The following is a 22,297-nucleotide window of genomic DNA, read 5'->3' as shown; positions in this document are numbered from 1 at the left end:
TTGACAATCAGAACTGCAGAAATATTGACTGGTGTTTGATATCTTTTCGTGATCTGAAAAAGGAAGATCCTGATTCAGTGTGCTCTTTAAAGGTCCTGCAGCACATTTCATTAAATAAAATGGTTCCTAGGACAGTACCTGTTGCAGATTGATCTCACTGACCCATGCTTTTCTAAGTGTTCCATTTGGATGATCCATCCTCAGAGCGAAATGGATACTGCCAAATATCTACTGAGTTCCGTTTGAATGGAAGCTGATTCTTAACAGTCATATAATTCACATTTTTATTAATTTTGTAAAATGCTTTAGGGTACTGTTACAGACCCTGCAAGTGGCTGCCTGCTTCCTTTTTTATAGAAATTTTGTAGACACTTTTTTTAAAGACCTGTCTTTTCGGACATTTTTGATAACACATCTTGTATTTGACTCAAAATACATTTTTTGGCAACAGTACTGCGAAAGTGAGTGTTCAGAAGTTATTCAAATAACATACTGGTGGAAACAATAAAAAGGCAAACCAGAAGGTACTTCAGTAGGAGATACTTCAGTGAGGCAAGTAAGGAATAGAAGAATACTGAGAAATACAGAGATGCAATGGAAGTAAATTAGTAAATTCAGTATTGTTAAGATCATCTGGGCAATGGGGACAAAAAGTAAGATTCTGTATCCAGAGGAAGGAAACAGAAGGGTTTGATGTGGTTGAAAAACAGAAGGAAAGAGCAGTAAAAGGTTCTTGTTTCAGAAAGGCTTGTTTGGGGATGCTGTGACATAAATCTTCTACAGTACAGGATTCAGTGGGGAAGTGTTCGATGAACTGTCACTGAATATACTTATAGCCATGCCTTCTATAACATAGGATACTGAAGTTGTAGGAAGGGAAATTGATATTTTTGTGAAAGAACTTTAAATATTTTGCAAAAGTGTTGTGTCATCACACCATTCCTATTCAACATTAGTAAATACATTCAGCATGTTTTCCTTTCTTTTTTTACTTTGCCTTTTCTGCCTATCTCATCAGTACTGTATAAATTCTCTGAACATGTTTGTTTAGAAAACTCAGGAACACATATTTTCACATTAAATCTCCATTATATAAATATAGAAACATAAAATAATTTCCATATTTTCAATTTTACTTTACCAGAATTTTTTAAGGCAACTCTTCTGCCTAGAAAGATGAACTCAAAGGCATATGTTAGAGAAGTATTTTTTTACCCTTATTATCACAGAATTTGTCATCACTTGCATTATCCTGAAAGAAATAGTATTACAGATGTCATTTACAGTGCAAATTAATGCATTCTAGGCAGAGCTTTAACTATATTTATAGTGTGATATAAATACAGCCTTATTTGTAATGTGATTGTTTACTCAAAATTAGATGAGGTTATTCTGAGCTCACCCAAGCACTGCTGTTTATAGTAAGAATAACCTGTCATGTAGAGAACTATGTCATTGGACATTGGCTTCCATCCAGTGAGCTGCTGAGTGCCTCTATTCCCAGCTAAGCTTATTGGACTCGTGTTAGTCTCACATCCAGCAGTGGGCAAAATAGTCCCTAATGCAGGGTCTACCCCTGCAGTCCTGATGCACACAACTGATTCTTACTCAGGTCTAGAGGTCTACTCGTGTGACTGGGATTGAAGGTGATGAAATTCCTTATTCTGTCAGCACATCTCAACTGCAGGACCAATAAAGCAAGAATAGACAAAGGCAATGCATGGATAAAATGAATGAAAAGCAAAGAACTGGTGCCTCTTCTGCTGTGGTAGACTTTAGAGGAGAAAGGATAAAGTAATGTATGGAAATGAAGTATGGACAGGAAAAGTTATCTTTTCAATGTTCACTTGAAATTTAAGACACCAGCACTTTTAACACACTGAAGGTACAATAAAAATTAATAATATATAAATAATAGAATTAGCACCTGAGCTGGTAAAACCTAATCACAAATGAAAAGTGCAAACAATCATTATTAATTTTGATCTACTTACTACCAATTACGGAAATTACTAAAAAAAAATAAATAAAAAAAATAGCCTAATCATCCTATTAACCTATACCTTAAGTCTCACCTTTGACAACATAGCAAAATCTATAATCCTACCTCTATAAACAGCTCTGACCTTTGGCTATTTCTACTGATGGTTTCACAGCAGCTTGCTCGCACTTTTAAATTTGAGAAGGTACTAGATCACTTCCTAAAATCCTGTCATGCAGAGAGCCAACACTATCTACCTTCAGAACTTCCCTAGTATCCCGTGCCACTAAATGTTGTTTGAGTAGCAGTAAAACTATTGATCATCTCATGCAAAGTCATGTGATGTTTTACCATTACAAAACCTGGCAAAACATAAATTTCATCTATGAGAAGCAACTGAAATGAATATGATTTTTATTATAACTGATCCACAGTGCTTTCTATCTCCTTAATTTTAAAAGCATCTGTCTTGCAGTGTTTCCTTTCTCTGCATTTTAGGTACTTTTTTACTCTTCCATCTGTCTTGAACCATGCTAACCTTATCCCCAAAGCCGTTGTAATTCAAATCCATTGCTAACTGATTACAGACATGCCTATTATTCTTCCCTAAAAATTAGGCCTTAAACACTTCATGTACTAAATATATCCCTGGCCTTGTGTTGCATTCAACATTCAGTAAAATTCAGAATTTGTTTAAAGAATAATCTGTGGTGCATACAGCTGTACAATTAACCATCAAATGTAAAGAGAGACAAAAGTAAAACAGGCAGCTGTTGATGATCTGCAAACAGTTTTTAACAGTAACAATTATAAATCACATTTCCTATATTGAGATTAACCATTTCATGACCTTAGAATGGGGGGGAAAACATGCAAATGGAATTCCTGGGGAATGACAAAAAGTAGTATAACAACTGAAAGTAGTTTGGAAATACAACCATGAAGATCAAAAAGGGAAAGGAAGAAAGGGAAGGGGAAGGAATTGAGTGTGCAGCATCTTCCTTAAGTTGCACTGAGAGAATTCCTAGAAGTAAAAATATTTTCCCAGTTGCAACTTAATCAGTTATAACTGAAACCTCAACTATCACAATCACATTATGGTTCTGTGTTAGGCTGTTGTTCCTAATGTCATCAATCTGCAGATCTTACATATGGCACCTCTAAATATGAGGTTGATACTCCTGGCATACTTGCATATGTAAGTCTTTAAGAAAATATTGATTTTTGTCTGGAACTGATAGGCACTACCTCATGTCCAAAACTACAGATAAGTATCAGTCCCAGCTCTTGCCTCTGTGTCCTTTAAAGCCTTGTATTTGACTTTAAGCTCATTCTTCCTGCTGAGAACACAGTTCAATTGGCAGGTTTGGCTATCTGCCAAGCTTTGACTGAAGACTCCTGGAAAAACTAGAAGTATAGCTTCATCCTGAAAACTGACAATGTAAACATTTCAAAGTGTCTGCTGTGAAATAAGTACAAGACTGCCTCAGTCTCCCTATAGTATCTTCCAAAAAGACAGAGGAGAACACTGGCATATTCAGTCATTTGGCCTCACAAAAAATTAAAATTTTTCAGAAGTAGAAGTCAATGACTGTGACTTGAAAGTATTACTTCCCAGCTGTTTGGCTATCTATGTATCACTGCACACGGTGACATGTAACATGAGTCTTATAATGTCAACATAATTATTTAAAATGCTTTATGCTAATACTCATAACAAAATTTAGACATCCTCATTATACCAGATAGGTTTATAGCCTAAAAAATTCATTCATGCTCTTTCCACAGTGATGTGGTTTATGCTCTGATAAGCATCTAAAGATGCTTATGATTAATAACACTTGCAACAAGTTGATTTTTTCCCAACATAACTCTACTGATTTTCAAGACCACACCAATGATGTATTAGCAGTTCAAATACTTCCTGTTTCAAAGAACATGAATTATGTTTTTCAAGCTAATTTGAATAGAATACAAAATATTTGTAAACAGAAGCAAATTCCAGCAGATTGACTTAATTTTGAAAGTGAACCATTTTCATTATATTTCAACAATGTAAAAAAAAATAAAGCCCCACAGTTATAAGTTCAAGCTATTCTGCTCATTCAGTATAAATTTAATGTCTCACCTGAGTGACAGATAATCTTAAATGATCAGCTGCAAGAAAATGACTGACTAGCTATACATGGATGCAAAGCTCAGCTCCTGAGTGACGATTTGAGTTCAAGGGCAACCCAAACTGTGAGGCTCAGCTTGGTCTTGGCTTGCTCTACATGCAGCTCAATAATGCAATTAGTCCTAGGAGAGGCCATTTATTCTCTTATATTAAGTCTGACATTTTCTCAAGAGAAGAAAACAATTATTAATAAGTATTTCATTATATATATAAATGAAATTGAATTTAAAATGAATGCATAAAACAATTTATTAATCTCTAAAAATCAGAATCAGATAAAATCATAGACTGTAAAAGGTCAGCCACTGCTCAAATCTTCCACAGACTTTAAAGAGTATTGGTTCAGGCCCCAGAGGTGAGACCATTAGTTATTGATTTTAAGCTATTATTTGGAAACCTTCAAAATTTGTTTCTAAATAACCAAGAGAAGAAATAGACACATTAGTTCCTACTCTAGAACTTTTTATTTGTTATTGTAACCAGTCCTTACACAGGAAACAAGACAATTTAGAAAGCCTGAAAGAGTTAGAGAGAAAAATTATTCCAGAGAAGCTTTCTCTTTATCCAGTGTTTTCCCTCCCACACAGAAAAGTGGAACACAGATGCCCTCGGTTCTTAGAAATGAGTAGAAAAAGAAGAAAAAGCTGCAAGGGCAGAAAGAGCTCTGATTCCAGAGAATGTAAGTTTACAGAAATATTTAATTTGAAGTAAAATCATCAGAATCATATATGGCTATTCTTCATTTACTCATCAAGACAGAAACGCATGTTTGTGCCTAAAGCTGTTTGTCAAATGAACAAACCACAAGCCACACTCCAGTGTGGCTACATACAGGTAACGTTTTGGTGAGGCTTATTGTTTTGTTTTAGTTAAGCTGCTAGCCTAGCTATTTCTGGCAAAGGCTTTCCAAATATATTGTTTAGTTGCCTCAAAATTTCATCATTCTTGGTGTAAACTTCTCCATGTTGTCTTAGTTTAATAGCTTGTTCTAATCCTATTTAGGTAGATGTCACTGTAAACAGTTACCCTCTAATGCACATTGACCTATTCTAAAAAAAGCCCAAGCAAGACAGAATTTTATGTCATTGTATGAATGCCATGAAATCTTACCTAGTACGGCCAGAAAACATGATTTTCTTCTGCTTTCCTGTGAGCTGTGACTCACATCTCCTGGCAATGTGCCACTGATCTGCAGTGTGATTGTGATAATATTACTTAATCCCTTTGTTTACTCACGCGTAGAAGGATTATAAAGTCACATTCCATGGAATTTACCCCAGACTGCAAGCAGGCAGTAGGATATTGGTTCTCCCAGTGTGTTCAGAGGAACTAAGTAAATAATGGGAGGAGTAATAAAATTTAGAAATGTAGCTCTTACTAAATGCAAATAGAATATCTTATCCCCTAACAAATGCAATACTTCATTTTTTAAAAAATTGCTAGTATATTTGATTTTCTCAAATCAGATTTAATTAATATGGCCCAATCTGATTTCACATTACTTATCAAATAATTAAGACAAAACAAGTTAATATTGAAATTTTAAATTAATGTTGTGTAAAATACACTACACCTTAGAAATAAAATAGGTATTTTCTATGAAAAGCAACTCAAAGTTAATCACACATTTATGATACTGCTGACCAAATCATGGAAAAATTGTTTTTTCTTTTCTTTTGCTTTAAATTAGATGAACAGTTATCATCCATTTGTAAATGCCAGCAAAGTGTAGGAAGCCTTGAAAATAAAGCAGATGAGGCTCTGACTTACTTTGCAGAGCCACCGGATGTAAAGAGTACTGGCAAAGATGGCAAAGATCATGAAAACAAGAATCAGAGTAGCTCAGAAGCTTCTGAAGATAGAGATCTTGATAACATATCAGACAGTGAAAAAGAAGGAAAGAAGGAAAAGAACTACCCTCCTAAAATGTTTTCTCCTCAGCAAGATGAAATCCTAGCTACAGTAACTTTTGGTGAATCAGAGGGTTCATCCAAAGGAAAAATTACACTGTGGGGCAAGCCAGACTCTTCAGAGTCCATTACCTTGACCACTGGAAAAATTTTTGCAGAAGTAAAATATGGCTCTTTTAATTTGAAAGTAGAAATTAAGAATGTTTCTTTATCTGATTCTGGAACAAACATTGTGGCTGAAAAAAAGAAAAGTTCTAAGAACAAAAAACATTGTCAAGAAAGACAATACCAGAAAAGTCAAGGTTCAAAATGTTCAAAGTACCAGTGTCCTTCAACTTACCATTCAGCAGAAGACAATGGGAAATACAGGGGATCCTCTAAACATAAAATTCAAACTGCCATCAACGGAAGTGCCTCCTTGGAAATGAACATTGAAGCAAAAGAAATTCAAGTGCAATATACCAGTGGAAAGAAAAATCTGAAGGTTAACATCAAAGCTGGTGAGCAGGCACAGAGCAAAGCATCCAACAAGGAACATGAAGATACGTATTGGAGTGAAACAGATTTTTCTGTAACAGAGGCACCATGTAATACAGATTGTGAGTCATCTTTTAGCTTTCATGAAAAGGTAGATTATACATTTCCAGATGGATGTATACTTCTCCCTCCACCTAAAGAATTTGCTGACTGTGACAAAATGCATCTGGATACAATTGCAGAGGGGATGTCTTTGTACCCTGTTAATAGCAGAAAGGACTCTGACAGCCTCACTAAAGCCTTGAGTATTTGGGGGAAAGAAAATTTTTTCTGTAAACTTAACAAAGAGGACTATGAAGACCACACTAATGAAAAGGAAGATTTTTCAAAAGACAAAATACTTTTGTCAAAAATAAATAATACAAATTGTCTTGTAGCTATTAATATTTTGCATAACCCAAACAATGGGAAGGAGTGTATCAGTAAGAACAATGTATTAGGTCAAGGAAGAAATAACTGTGACAAACAAAGAGACACAGGGAAAAAAACAGCAAGAAGTAAGTCTTTCCCAGATACTACTCTCAACCTACCATCACCAATTGACCCTAGAAGGGATTCTGGCTTTTATTCATTGCCGTCCTTAAAAGTATTGCATAAAGAGACCAAAGCAGGGGATGTCTATAACAGGAACTCACATATTCATACAAAATATACAAAACTTTCTAAATGTTCTGACTTGACCTCCTCACTGACAGAGCTTTCCAAGTGCCCTGACTTGACTTCTCCACTGAGAAATTTGAGAAGTCTTAAGTCTTCATATCAGTATGCTTTCACATCATTTGATCATAATGTTACCATTTATCCACCTGAGCCTGAAGAAAGTTTAGATGGCACTTATTTGCTGAATGACTATGCAGACTGTGCAGAGCAAAGTGAAGAAACAGAAGAAACATTATTGGAGAGTCTTCATTCCAGTGGTACTATAAATGACAAAAAGGAAAATGGGTGTGAAGAGCCTCTGAGAAATCTGACCATGTGGAAGGAAGACTCTGAGTCCACTGAAGAAGCTTTAGATAAAGGGGCACCAGAGTACAACTATATAGAAAAGCATGTGGAATGGCAGAACAAAGCTCAGCTGGTACAGGTCACTCCACATGATGACAAGGAGAGTACTAATTATGCATGTACAGAAAACATCCCAAAACAACTGTCAGCCTTAGAGCTAAATGTTCACCCACCCTCTGCAGAGTCTGAGGTAACAAATAAACGGAGAGGATCAGTACCAACTGACTCTGCAGTGATAAATGGAAAACTAGATGGAAGATTGATCCAAGATGATACTACATTGACACCTGAATGTTTTGGCTCTGCAGTAAGAAAAGAGTCTAACTCATTCTGCAGTACACCAGAAAAATCCTTGCTGTCATCCTTGTGGTTAGATCCCAAGGAGCAAGACATAAATAAAGAATCAGAAAGCTTTTCTGAGATGCAAGACCTATCTGGGAATATCCTTGTTGAATCTGATTGCTGTGATTCAGCAGAGGCTTCCATATCTACATCTTCTGCATGTACAGAAAAGAAAGAGGATATCACAGAACATTCAAATGTTAAGGAAAGGTCAGAGAACTTTTGCAGTAAACAGTCAACTGATGATACCTTAAGGAGAGAGCCTGGAGCACATCAACAACCTCACTTAGCCAAATCCAACTCTAAAGAAATTGAGAAAGGTTTTGAAATTAAAGAATATTATTATGAGAATGCAGATATCCCCCTATCATCAGTAAAACAGATTAGTCAGAAAGGTAGGTATTACAAGACTTTTGAAGTTAATATCATTTACACACCTTTTGCCTAAGAGCTTTTGTGACATCTGGGTTTTTTTGGAAAATATGTGTCTATTTAAAGTTTACAATGATATCATTATGGTATGATATGCTTGGCCATGTGGTTGTAATATGTAGTTAATGTGTTAAGGATCCTAGAAGCCATCTTGTAGACCCAAGTAACCTAAATAAAAAAAAATTTAAAAAGTTTAATGCAGCTTTGATCAAGGAGCAGGTTTCCTACATCAGATATTCCACCCATCCTATACATGTATTGAGAGAAGCAAACACCACTACAGGAATAGTAAAAGCAGCTGCCATGTGGCATGGACGCAAAGCTCTAGTCAGTGTTTAAAATCACATAAATCTAGTTTTTGAATACATGTGATCTAAACAAATATTGAATTCTAAGTACATCTCAGTCTTCATTCTGGATGAACCTTTAAACACTTTGAAATGACCAGAGGGGATCCTTTAACCTTCTTTTCTCCTCTCTTTATATACTTAAAAAAATCTGCCTATGAAAAAGACTTATTTTCAATAGTTAATATTTTACAAAATTTCTTATCTTCCCTTCTATAACGCATCTACACATATCCATAACTGGTCATTTAAAGTTAGTGTTTTGGATCATAAAACTGTTAAGCCATACAGGGACCTTGCACACTACAGTGGGGGCTTTTTACATTATGAATATGTACAACAAATATGTGTGTATCTCTTTTTGAAATATCACTCTAGTTTTAACCTTTAATATTAATCAGGTTATATGCAAATATACCTCAGATTGTCCTGTCCAGAAGAGAATGTTTCCAGCAGATTTGGAGGTTAAGAGGTTTATACTGTTGAAAAATATCTATTTTCTCATTATGGGAAAATGTCTTAAAGAACCTTAGTTAAAAGCATCAGAAGCTTTTTAAAAATCTTTTTAGTTCACAAAATCTGCAAAAAATACTGGTATGACCTCCATGGTTGTCTTGTTTGGCATTGATAATGGAAATTTTAAAAGTACCTGAAGTCTATATAAACTATATAGACACGCTATATAGGTACATATTGCTATATTGATCAATATCTCAGTATCAATATATAAAATAAATAATTTCATAAATGGAAATCTCTATAGAACAAAGTATAGAATGCAGACACCAAAGGAAATATACATGCCAAAAATCTTGACATTATACATTAGACCTAAACAGTTGAACACATAGCACAGAAGTGAGGTGTAGCTATTTCTTGCATTTTTATTTTATTTTCTCCTCTTCCACTTTTGACCCTTACTAAGAATTATCTACTTGTGCCTGGTCTGTAACTTTGGCCCTCTTTTGGTCTAGGGTTGTATTTTAATTTTCCTTCTGTGTTATTCCTAGCAATGCTGTGGAGGTCTTACATCAAATAAATAAACGTGTACATCCTGTAGGCAGTATAAGCATTTACAGTTTTAAAACTCTTTAACAGGAATCAAAATTCACTTGTAGTTTGGGATTACCAGCCTACTTTGTCAAGACAAGGGGAACAAAGGGCAGTGTGGGACTTCCTGAGTTTAGTAATCCAATGACACAGGAAAGGAAATGTGGCATTTTTCATCAAAGAGTGATATCTAGAATAAAGGAGAAAAACAGATGCAACTATGGTAAACAGAATGGGGGAGAGAAGCCCTGGCAATCTAGAAGTCTGCTGGTGTTGTGGGGACTTCACTCTTATCAGAGGGGAAAGGACTCCTGCAAAGGGCACTACAAGAGATAGGCTTCCTGACTCTCAGCAACAGTCTGGAAATAGTGCCCTGGAATGCCCTGGCTCTGTTCCTTGGATCTCTGAGGGAAATCTAGAGAAGCCAGACAGAGGCTATAGAGCTGTGGGAGCACAGACACAATCCTTCAGGGAGCCTGTTAAGGCTGGGCTCACTTTCTCCCTGTCTGTCCTTGCCAGTGGCTACAGTCGCATTTTCAGAAGAGAATATAACACAAAGTCTGTTTTCCAAACATTTTTTTAGGTGAAATAGTAATACAAAAATAAATTTATTCTGTTTTACCTAGAAAGAAACCTAAAATAGAAAGGTATATCCTCCTCTTATCTTCATGTGTGTCTTGCAAGATTATTAATGTTCAAATAGGAGTGTATATATATATATATCTCTACATATTGACCACTTAAAAATGCATGAGCACTTTAAATAAAATCCATGGAGCAGTTTACATATTCTTGTGTTAAAATGGTGACATGCAAATAGCTGTGTAGGTATTTAACTACAGATGACTTTACTTTTCTCTGCATGAAGGTCTCAGTCTAAAATATATACTTTATGAATATTTTCAGTATTTTTTTGTATTTTAATTTGTATGTTTGGTTAGATTACTCTTGGATTTAGAATGTGAAAATATTAAACAGTATAATTGCTGTAGAAGTTGTCTCACACATTCCTCACAAACTATATCTGGTTATAATTTAGACTTAAAATCAGAAATGAATAAAACCAGAAAGCTACCTTTGAAGAAGGACACCAGAGCAAGTGACAGTTCCCAGGAAGATGCAATAGACCAATGGGCCAGAAGACGGAAACAGTTCAAAGACAGTAAAAAATGCAGTTCAACTGGAGGAAGCTCCATAAACAGCACAATCACTGAGGGATCAAGTGAGTACTCCAGTCTTACAATTGTGATCTTTCCCCTTTGTGTGATTGGCACTCTGACTGGGTTTTCAGTTGAGGAAATTGATCTCCAGTTCACAACCTGAGTGTCTATCTTAGTCATAATCATGACCAAGCATATTTTATTCAATTGAACTATTCCTTATAGGTAGTTAGTGTCCTTTCTCCTTGGATAAGCAAACAATATGACTGAAAAAAAAGTTGATTAAACCATACATGTTCATATGCAATTAAGACAAACTCTAGGCACACGCAGGTAATCATATGGCAGCAGGTTTGAGGTTATAGCAAAAATCATAATCCTTATACCTACTTATGTCAAAGCAATGCTGAGGTGAGAGTGTGCGCTCTCCTCCCTAAGGAAACCACCTGCTTCAGCTGTTATCTTGGGCTTTTTGCCTACGTTGTCCTTCAGTGTGCCCCTACTGACTGAAACAGTTAGACCCATAACTGTCTCATTAGGAATCTGTCAGCTCACCACAAACTTGAGTCTATACCAAATTCATCAGATGAAGTATCATGGGAAGGAATTTTAAAGATGAACTGCATAATGAAATTACATTTCATGCAGATGGAGTCACCAAGCAAAGACTGCAGAGTCTAGGGGAGAACATATGTGTTACTTCTTACTTAACACTGCCTTGCCTCCTGTTTTGCTATTTTAGTAATTTAAGAAATACTTTGTAAAGATGAAGAAATGTGCAGTTTCCTGTGGAAATATTTGGTGCTATAACGGTTACTTTTGGTGCAGGAAGTTTTATTTGTAGATACATAACCTCCTTTTTGAAGAATGTAAACCTATAGAAGACTATCAACTATAAGACTTCAGTGCAATAGACGATAAACTGTAAATATGTTCTATCCCTGTCTCAAAGAGGTAAGTCATGCATCAGCAGGGCCTCAAGTCACCACCTAAACATAGATGTCCGTTGCCAGCTGGGATACCAAGAGGGACCTGAGATAAGTGAACAGCAGGGAACATGTCTTTTGAAGCAGTAACTGGATGGCAAGCAAGATACCCTAAGGCATCTGATGTGGTACCTATGTTCGGGTAACTAAGCCAATCCCTAGGTTTTTAGTGCCTGTTAACGAAGTAGCAGAAATGACTGACATTTCACATGGAAATAAAAAAAACCTCTTTATTGGTAACAGTTTTCATTCTTTGGCCCTAAAACAGATTAAAATCCATGGTAATGAGTTTAGAAAGTTTCTATGTCAAACCACCTGAGCTCAAGAAACCTATCATGAGATACACCAAGATAAACTGTTCATTGATTTCAATAGTAATGTCTCTTGAATATAAAGTTGAATCGTAAATTTTACTAGCTCAAGCACATATTGGTTTTATAGAAAAAGTATATATATAGAAAAGAACAAGTTGCAAGAGCTAGAATTGCTTTCCTTGAGATAAAGCTTTCAGTAGGACATGGTGTGAACCCAAAATGATCTCCAGAACAGACAATTCTTCCACAAATTCTCATATCTAATCATTTTGGATGGTATGCTACAGGCCTAACACTTCTGTCCCTTTTGCTTTGGTAGCTAGGCTGTTCCCTCATGTTTGCAGACTTCAGACAACCCTGACTGATATTTAGAAGCAGCAGCTTTTTACATGCTTGTTTCCAGCAGCTGGGAAGAATTGAAGTGTTCTTTTTTGTGACACTCAGATTGATATCTGTTCTGAAAACTCAAGGAGAGGAGAGAAGAAATGTCTTGGCATACCTCCATGCTGCCAGTGTGGCAGTATGTGTTTCTGTAGTTTTGCATATTTGTCATAATTTAAGCTTTACTACAATTAAAAAAATCAGTATTAAACTGGCAAAATAGTGTGCTATACTGAATTGCTTGGGACTAGTCTAGGCTTTATAATTTATGCATTCAGGCTAGCAAGCTAAAATGTGTTTCAAACATATCAGCATAGTAATGTTTATTTATTTGTTTATTTTTTTATTTATTTGCTAGAAGCTTTTTATACAGTTAATCATGCCATCTCATGCATAATAAGGGAAAAACCAGTGGGTGTGAAGTATTTGTCTACATAGATATAGTTGAGCAAACTCTCTGTCACAAGACCACTTAGATATATTCAGGAAGTAACTTCCGAAACAAAACAAAATAAAGGTTAATTTTTATCTTTTCTGGTTTGAAACTGGAAATTATTCTACATAATTGTGACTTCTAATAAAGGTAAACAAAGCAAGCAAATCCTTTCTCCAGCTTCATTAAATCTAGCTGCATTTTACCAAGCATTTAGTACTGAAAGGAACATGATGGTTTTTTTCCTCTCAGACAATTTATATTTTCAATCTATCTGTTATCATAGTGTCTGATGATGTATACTTTTATGTGACTTTCACCATCCAGTTTTAGCTTTGAAGTTCCAGCTCCTGATCTGCTTGGGATGTTGTCATGCACAGCCTTTTCCTTCATAGGCAAACTGCTGTTTATAACCTCTCACACAGACAGCTGCCTGCCATCCTGTTGCCTTTTGAGCTTGAACATTTCTGGTTTTACCCTCAGTGGAGAACTAGAGCTCCATCTCCATGGGGACTCAGTGCAAGACATTTTGAATGTAAATTAATATAAAATATGAACCTCAAAATCCTTGGGATAACACATGTAGCATCATGCCCTGAGATCAGTTCAGCTGTTTAGAGCATGGTGCTAATAACTCCAAGGTTGTAAGGTCGATCCCTGTATTGGCCATTCTCTTAAGAGTTGGATTTGATGATCCTTATGGGTCCCTTCCAACTTAGAATATTCTGTGAAATGCTGTGAAATATCCAACAGTCTAGAACAAGCCAAAGCTCTATGTTAAAAGAAAAAAAACACCAAAAACTATTATTTCCTCACCCCACTTTAACAAAACTACCCAAGTCATGTCAGATACTTTTCTACTTCTCTTTTGTCTTCCCATATGCACTGAACTTATACTAAATTTCTGGAAGACTTGTTTGGTTTCCTGATCAAATGGGCCACATAGGAAAGCTTAAGAATCAGCTAAAGCCAGACTTCTCTTAAAGAGGTGTAGCTCCTGTTTTGACTATTTGCATTAAGACTTCTTATTCAAGTTCAATATGCAATAGCATCCAGTATTGTGGTCTTATATTTGGAAATCTTTGCACACTGCCCCTTTAACACTAAAAAAAATTGAGGAACTCCCTACAGACATTACAAACAGTTCATTAAAAATCTTGTGGCACTTCTTCCATGCTGACTGGCTAAGAATAACTGTCTGTTACTCTTCATGCATTTTCTCTACTGACATAACTTTTACTCGTTTTATCATCATGGCAGTAAATTCAGAGGATGCTCGATCAGTAGATCTGGGACTATATGCTGAAAATGAAGACAGAGGTTTTTACACAGAAAACTTTCATTCTGCTTCCTGGGTTTTCAGAGGAGATGATGTCTCTCCAGATAACAGTCCTAGATGTCTCAGCAAAAGACCTAGACCAGTGGCAAGTAAGTTGGCTAGAGCAACAGGTAATAAATGTCATAGAAATTTATTTATTTTTGGCACTCTGAGGTTTTCTGGGGATCAACATGTGGGAGAAGATGCTGGATGCTTATGCTGAAGACAGGAAAAAGATGAATGCAAAACTCTAAAAGATTATTGAAGTAAATAAGTAGTTCTTATTTACCTACCATCTTGCAAAATGTCATAATTACTTGACAAAATTAAAACTGGTAAAAGGTCATAATTAAACCTCAAGAGGTAATGGTAAAGACAGGGTAATTTCATTACTTCTTCAAGCCTGGCAAAATCATAGAGAGATACTGATGGTCATAAATTATTATAATGACCATAAAATCTCTTCTACATGAAAATTTCAAACATGGTAGATCCAGAAAGGAAAGAATCATTTGCTATGAAGGTTATTCTATTTGTAGCTTAGACCCTGTTGTGCAAAAAGATATAGTGAACAACTCTTTAAGGGAGATCAGAGCTTTTCCTTGACTTTTCAAATGACTTTGGCAAGATAGTTAAAGTCAGTGCTATGAAGTATCTGTTTTAGACAAATAATATCAATTTTCCTGCTACTAAAGTAACATTTAAAGCAGTTTCTGGCTTCCAAATAGTACCTAATTTGAAGACAACACAGCTGTCATAAGTTGCCATTAAATTGACCTCCATTAAAAAAAAAACAAAGCACAGTAAGTTAGTCATATCATCAAAACCAAACACTCTGAGAAATCAAATTTACACCAAAGTCCTTTGTAAGCACAAGATTTGCTAAAGAGCCAGGCCATTTGAGACACAATAATAATACTAGACCCTGAAAAAAGGAAGGAAGTAGGCGATTAGACCCTGATTTTCCTTTTACTGAGGCTGACCTCTTTAACTATTAATTTCTGCTGAGTTAAAAGACATTTCAAATGGATACAGCCACTGGTGGCAGAAGATGCCACTGTGGTAGGGGGTGGAGGGGGAGGGTGGAAGGCAGTGGGATTGGGGAGTAGACAAGGAAGGATAATCAAAAGGAAAAGAAACAACTATCCAAAAGATAGAGACTTTCTGAAACATAAAAAGAATGAAACTATAAGAAACAGATTTAAACCCATTTGAGAATTTAGAGTGTATTTTGTATTTGCAGCAGAGGTCTGACACAGAGAGAGGAATGTTTTTCTCATCCAGAACATGATCAGTAGAGTGGGATATCTGAGCACTTCCTCACCTCTTCACTACGAAGTCCAGGCATTTAATTTAAACTGCTGATGAGACCACACTTCATTGATGCTGCCTGTCTGTGACCTAACATGAATGATATTTGATCAGTCATAGTGTGAGGGGTGGCACTGTCCGAGGACCAGCACTAAACAGCTAGGTACTGAAAGCACCTCAACAATTTGTAGAAACAGTAATTGCCAGTGCCTACAAAAAGTTTTGAGAACAGGCTTCAACTCGTAGAGAAAAAGGATATCTCTTTTTTCCAATTTTGCAGTTCGAGAAAGAACAGTGAAGATTGCTAAAGGAACTGGTAATTATCCTTGGGGTTTCAGGATCCAGTTCTCAAAGCCTATCCTTGTGACTGAAGTCGACACAAGTAAGTTGTGTTTGTACTGGTTAATTTCTCTTGTGTTTGTACTAGTTAATTTCTCCTATGACAATGTATAAAAATAAATACATGATATTTAGTATATTATATATACTGATATAATCATATATCTTCATGATATAATATGATCTACATAGTATAGAACATCCGTTTTGTATTAATATCTAATATAGATGTACATGAATAATTTCCATAATTAGTGGGTGCAAGGTGTTTAATAGCATACCCTTGAACTGCTCAGGAGAAACTGCTTCAGAACCCTAGTATCCCTGGGGATAAACCAGACTCCACTGCTCTGTCTCCTTCCATGTCAATTGATACATTGTGCAAGTGCCTGTACTCAGCCTTAATCCAGATGTAGAGTCTAAAACTGTTGTGGTCTGACATCCGTGAATGACAACATGACTTTAGGAATTAAATGGGGGATGCAGAGATCCTTCTAACATTTTCAAAAGTCTTACTGACTGGGGGTACTTCTGCTTGGACGGGTTTCCACTGAGCCATCTGTCAGCCATAACAGATGTGCTGTTAACTTCTTCAGGGTAGTATGATTATTGTGAGAAACCCCAAAAGAAACTCCAAAACCCAACTGAGTAAACAAAAAAGCATCAACAAAGAGTGTACAAAAAGTACAAGAAGATGATGCCTCTAGAGAGGAATAGTGGCATGCCTTCATAATGTTGTTGCCAGTTTTACTCAGGAATTAGATCTTGGGAGTCATCACTGAAAGGTCTCTGAAATCATTGGCTCTGTGTATACCGTCAGCTTAGAAATCTGGCTAAAAACTTACTGTATCAGTAACAGCAGTGAGAATGAGACACAAGCAGTCAGAGTCATTTTACTGCTATCATCTAAAACCTTGGTTCACCCAGATCTAGAGCAGTTTTTGCTCTCTGCATCTCAGGATGGGTACAGTAGAATTAGAGAAGGAGTAGAAGGTACAGGAGACTGTGATAGATTCTTATTACAGAAAGCAGATATATTGCTAAATGTCATCCCACACGAAGAATGCCTGCCTTCTAGCAAGGCATCTCAGAATAGATTTGTCACTATTACCAGCGTTATGTATTACATTGTCCATCTTCCTGACAATATCAGGAAAGCCTGTGAATTTAGGGGCCTGTGAACTCATTAGTTCCTTACCTAAATAGGAATAAAATCACAGGTAATACAACAATAGCCTTGAAACTTAGCAATTTATCCCTGCTAATCTACTAATGAAAATTAAGTCTAGCTACTCACATTATTTATTTATATGTTGTTTTTAAGTGTAGCTGCTTTAAACCTCCGAGGGAAAAAAAAAAGGTTGGTGTTTTTTTCAGACAAACATCTAGTAAAATTGTGTTTTCTCAACGTATGACTCATTTCATTTAAACAGAATAGATATTAGAAAGAAATTCTTTACTGTGAGGGTGGTGAGGCATAGGAACAGGTTGCCCAGAGCAGCTCTGGATGCCCCATCCCTACACAGGTTCAAGACCAAGCTAGTTGGGGTTTTGAGCCACCTGGCCTAGCAAAATGTTCCTCTGCCTGTGGTAGGGGGATGTAACTAGATGATCATTCCAGCCCAAACCATCCTATGATTCTATAATAATTATTTTAATAATATTTTAAAGACCACTTATGATCATGAAATCTGGTATGGGATCCTCAAAGCCAGCACAAACCAAAATGTACTGACATTTGAGAATTTGCAAATGATTTGTAATACCTTTGAGGGTGGACCATGGCTTTATTGCGCCGGTTTATTATTAAGCTTTTACTAATCTCTTCCCTACAATGTCTAAGCATCCTCAGAAATACACTGAAGCATCCCATTTACTGCATCATAGGGTACAAAATCTCTAAAAAAATACATTAAATAGTGAGAACATGGAATAATATTTTCCAGAAACATTTTGTCACAGTACATTAGGAATGCTTCATTGTAAATTAGAAGACAAAAACTGTGTCTGATAAATTTGTAACTGAGACTTAAGTAACTGTGTGTTGGTGAATGGAGAATATTTATCATCTCCCTAATTTGCTTCCATTCCTGGCTGGCATGCGTCTGAGCACTATTTTGGAGTGCATGTGCTTTGCAATGGTTAACAAATAAACGAAAGGTCATGCATTAATAATCTGATTCAGTCCCTCCTTCACTGACTCTTTTTTAACTTACTATATTATTTCCTCCTAAAGACAAAAACCCTCAAAATTCTCTGGCCAAATTCAGTTAACCAGCAAAGACAAACAAAGACAAAGAGCACAGAAAGTACTCTTTTGGAGTTAAATCCAAAGCTCATCAGAATAATAGATTTTTTTTTCTACTGGCTTTATTGAGCATTGCACCAGATCTTTGTTTGCACTTTAGGCCAAAACTCTCAGATACTGAAATTATTATTTGCATCTTTAAATCCTAATGGCATTTTTAATTAAATTTCTCAACTGCCAGTGATTATCTAGTGTTGCACCACAATCCAAATCCTGAAGATTCATTTACAGGTGGCTAACATGTTGCTCAGTAAAACTTGTTCCACCTTGAAGTTGATATGATGAAGGCCCTAAAGCATAATCTGGTTGAACAGATACATGTTTTGCTAGAAAAGCTTCTCTGCACAGCCGTGCTTGATATCCTAACTCTAAATAAAACGGAGTTTTTGATAGGGTTTCTTGTTTTTTCTTTTAATTCCAGATAGTGCAGCTGAAGAAGCTGGGCTTCAGGTTGGGGATATTCTGATAGCAGTCAATGGAACTGATGTCAGCAGCATGCCACATTCAGAAGCTGCCAATCTGGCAAGGAAAGGTAATTTTGAGATCACAATAAATTACATGACTGGGTCAGGTTTCCTGTTCAATGCTCCAAATACAACCAGAAAAACTGGGTGATGTATGCAACAGAAATATTAATTATCAGTTTAATGCATTCATATTTAATACAATAGTATTGCCTAAGTCACTTTTTTATCTAGACCTTGTCTTCTAGACACATAAAATTATGTCCCAAAGAGCACATGTGAATACAGAGACACGAATACCTTATTTATGCCTTATACTTCCTCAGGGAGAGACTTCATATCTTCCTTCAGTGCACCCAGTAGTTATTTCTGTGTTGCCAAGACCTGAAGTCTAGTCAGGAGAGCAGAGAGGTCATTTCATGAGGCATCCTTTTATACTACCACAGAAACAGAGTCAGTGGTATTAATCAAGTATATTCTTCCTAGAATGATGATTAAAACCCAAAGGTACCCATGTTTACATGCTCCAAGTTAATCTACTGCCATTCCCTTATTTATCCCAGATAAGGTTTTGACAAAGGTTCACAGGAAATTCAATAAATTAAAGTGCTTTTACAAGACAGTGACAAATTTAACTTGACACACTCCATATTCTTTAATTATAGAGGTGCCATTCACACTACTATATTTGAGAGTATGTTGAGTCTTTTAGCAGATAAATCTCTGATTACTCGGTACTTTTAACTCCTCAGAGAACAGCCTCTGGACTAAATCTTGGCACACAGACAGCATTCCCAAAGTCACATAACCCGAAAAAAGAGATCCAGCAAACGCTTTGCAGATGAAAATATGTCATAGTCACATTTCTCAATTCTCCTTCAGGCATTGCTACCTGCTCTGAAGTAGTGTCGATATAATCAGAATCTCGGGCCTTCAGGCCAAAATCATAGATCTATGGATAGCTTCACCAAATATTATGATTTTGTATCTCACTGATGGTAACATATTTTTGGAAAATCTTGCAACCTATCATCTCTTCTGTATGTTTACCTTTTGCAATTGTTAAGTAGAAGCTTTAGAACAGATTAGCCTCCAACAGCCGCCCCCCTCGATGAGGGGCACAGAAAAGGTTAGAAAACTCCAAGGCACAGAAAATAAAGAATTCTCAAGAGCATATGTAAGATGGCAGAGCCTGAAGGTGTCCCTAAGAGCATTCTCAGCAATTTTTGCATAAACCTCAATTTATGTGCACCCATTGGAGCAATGAGATTCAATCCCTTTTCTTAACTGATAAAATACACAAGCACCCAAAATGCTGCTTGCAAAGGTAGGTCACAAAATTTTTTATGAGAAGTCTTCAGATAGCTGGCTCCATTAGTAGCCCTCAACACAAAATTAGTTCATTCCTGAATTCATGCTAAAAGAAGGCCAAATATTGCTTGATTTTATTTGTTTTCTAGGCTGCTCTGCTCTTTGCTGCTTCCAGAAGCTACACTGGGAGGACAAAGACATGGGGTAGAATACTGCCTTCCTGCTCCATATGTTACATGGGTGTTAAAAGATATTGACAGACTGGTTTTGGCCTATGTTTTTGCACTCTTCGTGTAATATTTTAGGTCCTGATATCCTGACTATGATTGTGGGATCAGACATCAGCCGTTACCCCAACACCCCCAGACCTACCTGCCGAGGATATCTGCATAAACGAACACAGTCAGCAATTCTAAAGGGCTGGAGAAAGAGGTGGTTTGTGCTGAAACATAATGGTTACCTGCACTATTACAAACACAAGAAGGTAAGGAGAGTGGCTAGTGAGGAATCAGGCTGTGTCTTGAACTATGAAGTGCAGCACCTTTGTACTCAAGCATCGTCTTGACTTGTGCTATTTAAAGGATAATGTCATCACTACAGGGTTTTGTATGAGGTGTATAAAGGAGGCTTGTTGGGTAGTTCTGCTTTCCTAAGCCTAGTCACAGACATAGACACTGTCTGGCTTTTATGGATTCTACATTTAATCTCTTTGTTCTGATCTTCAAAAAGCCTGTAGAGGGCTTGGGATGAGATGAAGTAGCTTCAGATGTGTAAGAGCTCTATTTTCTTAAACAGGTGTGACTATGTGATTTCTTTGTGTCAATGAATACGTTATGGACCTGCACATTGGGAAGGCTTAGCTTCTTCAGAGAAGCAATGCTCAGTATTTCATTCTGTCATGGGAGCGGGGACCTGTATAGTGCTTAATAATTCTAAGTATATGTAAGACTTTAACTTAATCTAACAGTAAGACATCCAAAAAATGAATATGACAGGTGCTTCATGAAGGGAAATATTTCACTTGGCTTTATCCTGAGGCTCTATTTCGACACAGCATAATTTACAACCCTCTAGTTGTATAATGAGTCTTTATGGCCCTAAATCAGTAACTTCTTGGTTATCTCAGCTACAGATATTTGAGTATTCTATAAAGTTTTTTGCCTCTAAATAAATGAATAAACAAAGAAATTTCACTAAAAAAAAATAGAGCTTTCCCTTGATGCAGTTAGCTCCAGGAGTGGGGGATGTAGGCACTGGGCTCACAGTGAATTTGCCTGCCCTACAGTAGCATTTTACTGTAGTCTGTGAGATGGCTCAACAGGTGCTGCATGTAGTTACAAGTTAATCCCTTCCCCTGTGTGTTTTCATGATGAAGTTATTCACCGAGAAAGTTACTCCTATAAAATCAAACAGATTAATTTCAAAGACTATCATCTGTTCAGAGCTTTTTGTGGTAAAACATTTTACAGCTTGCAAAAAAGATTCAAGGTCATCCACCTAGCATTCATTTTAACCTGATTTCAAGAAGAATTAGTGAAGCTGAGAAAAATTGCCTGGGAGGGATTTATTACTAGATGAAGCATATGTAGCTTTCAGGGAATCTCCTAGCTATAGTGGAAGTAGCAGCTGGTTAGAAATGGTTTTGTCTCCAACATACAGTTTGAAAACATACTAGTAAAATAAAGCCATCACAAACTACATGAGAATATGAGCATAACACATAAGCATAACACCAAGTCCTTGGCCTGTAACTAGTCTTTATCTTTGCTAACATGGTCACAATACCTTTTGATCAACTCAGCATATAAATATGTAGGAACATTCTTTTGGAGAGAAGATTTGATTTTATCCTAGTCAGGTCCATCATCAGACTCCTGAAATGTAAAAAAAGATATCTAGTTATGCCTTTTAAACACTCTTCAATTAAGTATATTTGAAGACAGAGTGTTAGATAAATTGGATTGAGAATTAGAAGGTACCTCATAATCTTACATTCACTAATATTTAATTAAATTTTTATTTATTTATTTTCACTAGTGGTGTTCTTTTAATTAGTTTGTTCCTCATCTAGCTTATTTACTGCACTGAGAAAATAAATATTTAAATCATGCAAACTTTATGTTTTGATAAGATAGCTCTTTAGCCACTGAAAGCATGCATTTGCTTTTTCTTAAAAGAGTAAATAAATTTAA

The 22,297-nt window shown here is 36.3% G+C and overlaps 1 protein-coding gene across 1 annotated transcript in view; it reads left to right on the top strand.

The window, feature by feature from the left end:
* The first annotated feature begins 4,363 nt into the window (after window positions 1-4,363).
* The window catches only part of LOC113961177, a 34,160-nt gene continuing 16,226 nt past the window's right edge, over window positions 4,364-22,297 (top strand). Inside the window, exons 1-7 of the mRNA XM_027671274.1 lie at window positions 4,364-4,836; window positions 5,848-8,346; window positions 10,820-11,002; window positions 14,315-14,482; window positions 15,964-16,065; window positions 18,752-18,862; window positions 20,411-20,589. Of these exons, the coding sequence (XP_027527075.1) occupies window positions 4,779-4,836; window positions 5,848-8,346; window positions 10,820-11,002; window positions 14,315-14,482; window positions 15,964-16,065; window positions 18,752-18,862; window positions 20,411-20,589 (3,300 nt within the window). The 5' untranslated portion in view covers window positions 4,364-4,778. The remainder of the gene's footprint in view (window positions 4,837-5,847; window positions 8,347-10,819; window positions 11,003-14,314; window positions 14,483-15,963; window positions 16,066-18,751; window positions 18,863-20,410; window positions 20,590-22,297) is intronic.

This window comes from Neopelma chrysocephalum, unplaced genomic scaffold (assembly GCF_003984885.1).
Source record: "Neopelma chrysocephalum unplaced genomic scaffold, ASM398488v2 Primary Assembly neopelma1_97065, whole genome shotgun sequence".
Lineage (NCBI taxonomy): Eukaryota > Metazoa > Chordata > Aves > Passeriformes > Pipridae > Neopelma > Neopelma chrysocephalum.
The sequence above is the reverse complement of the archived record's forward strand: the minus strand, read 5'-3'. Positions and strand labels throughout refer to the sequence as shown.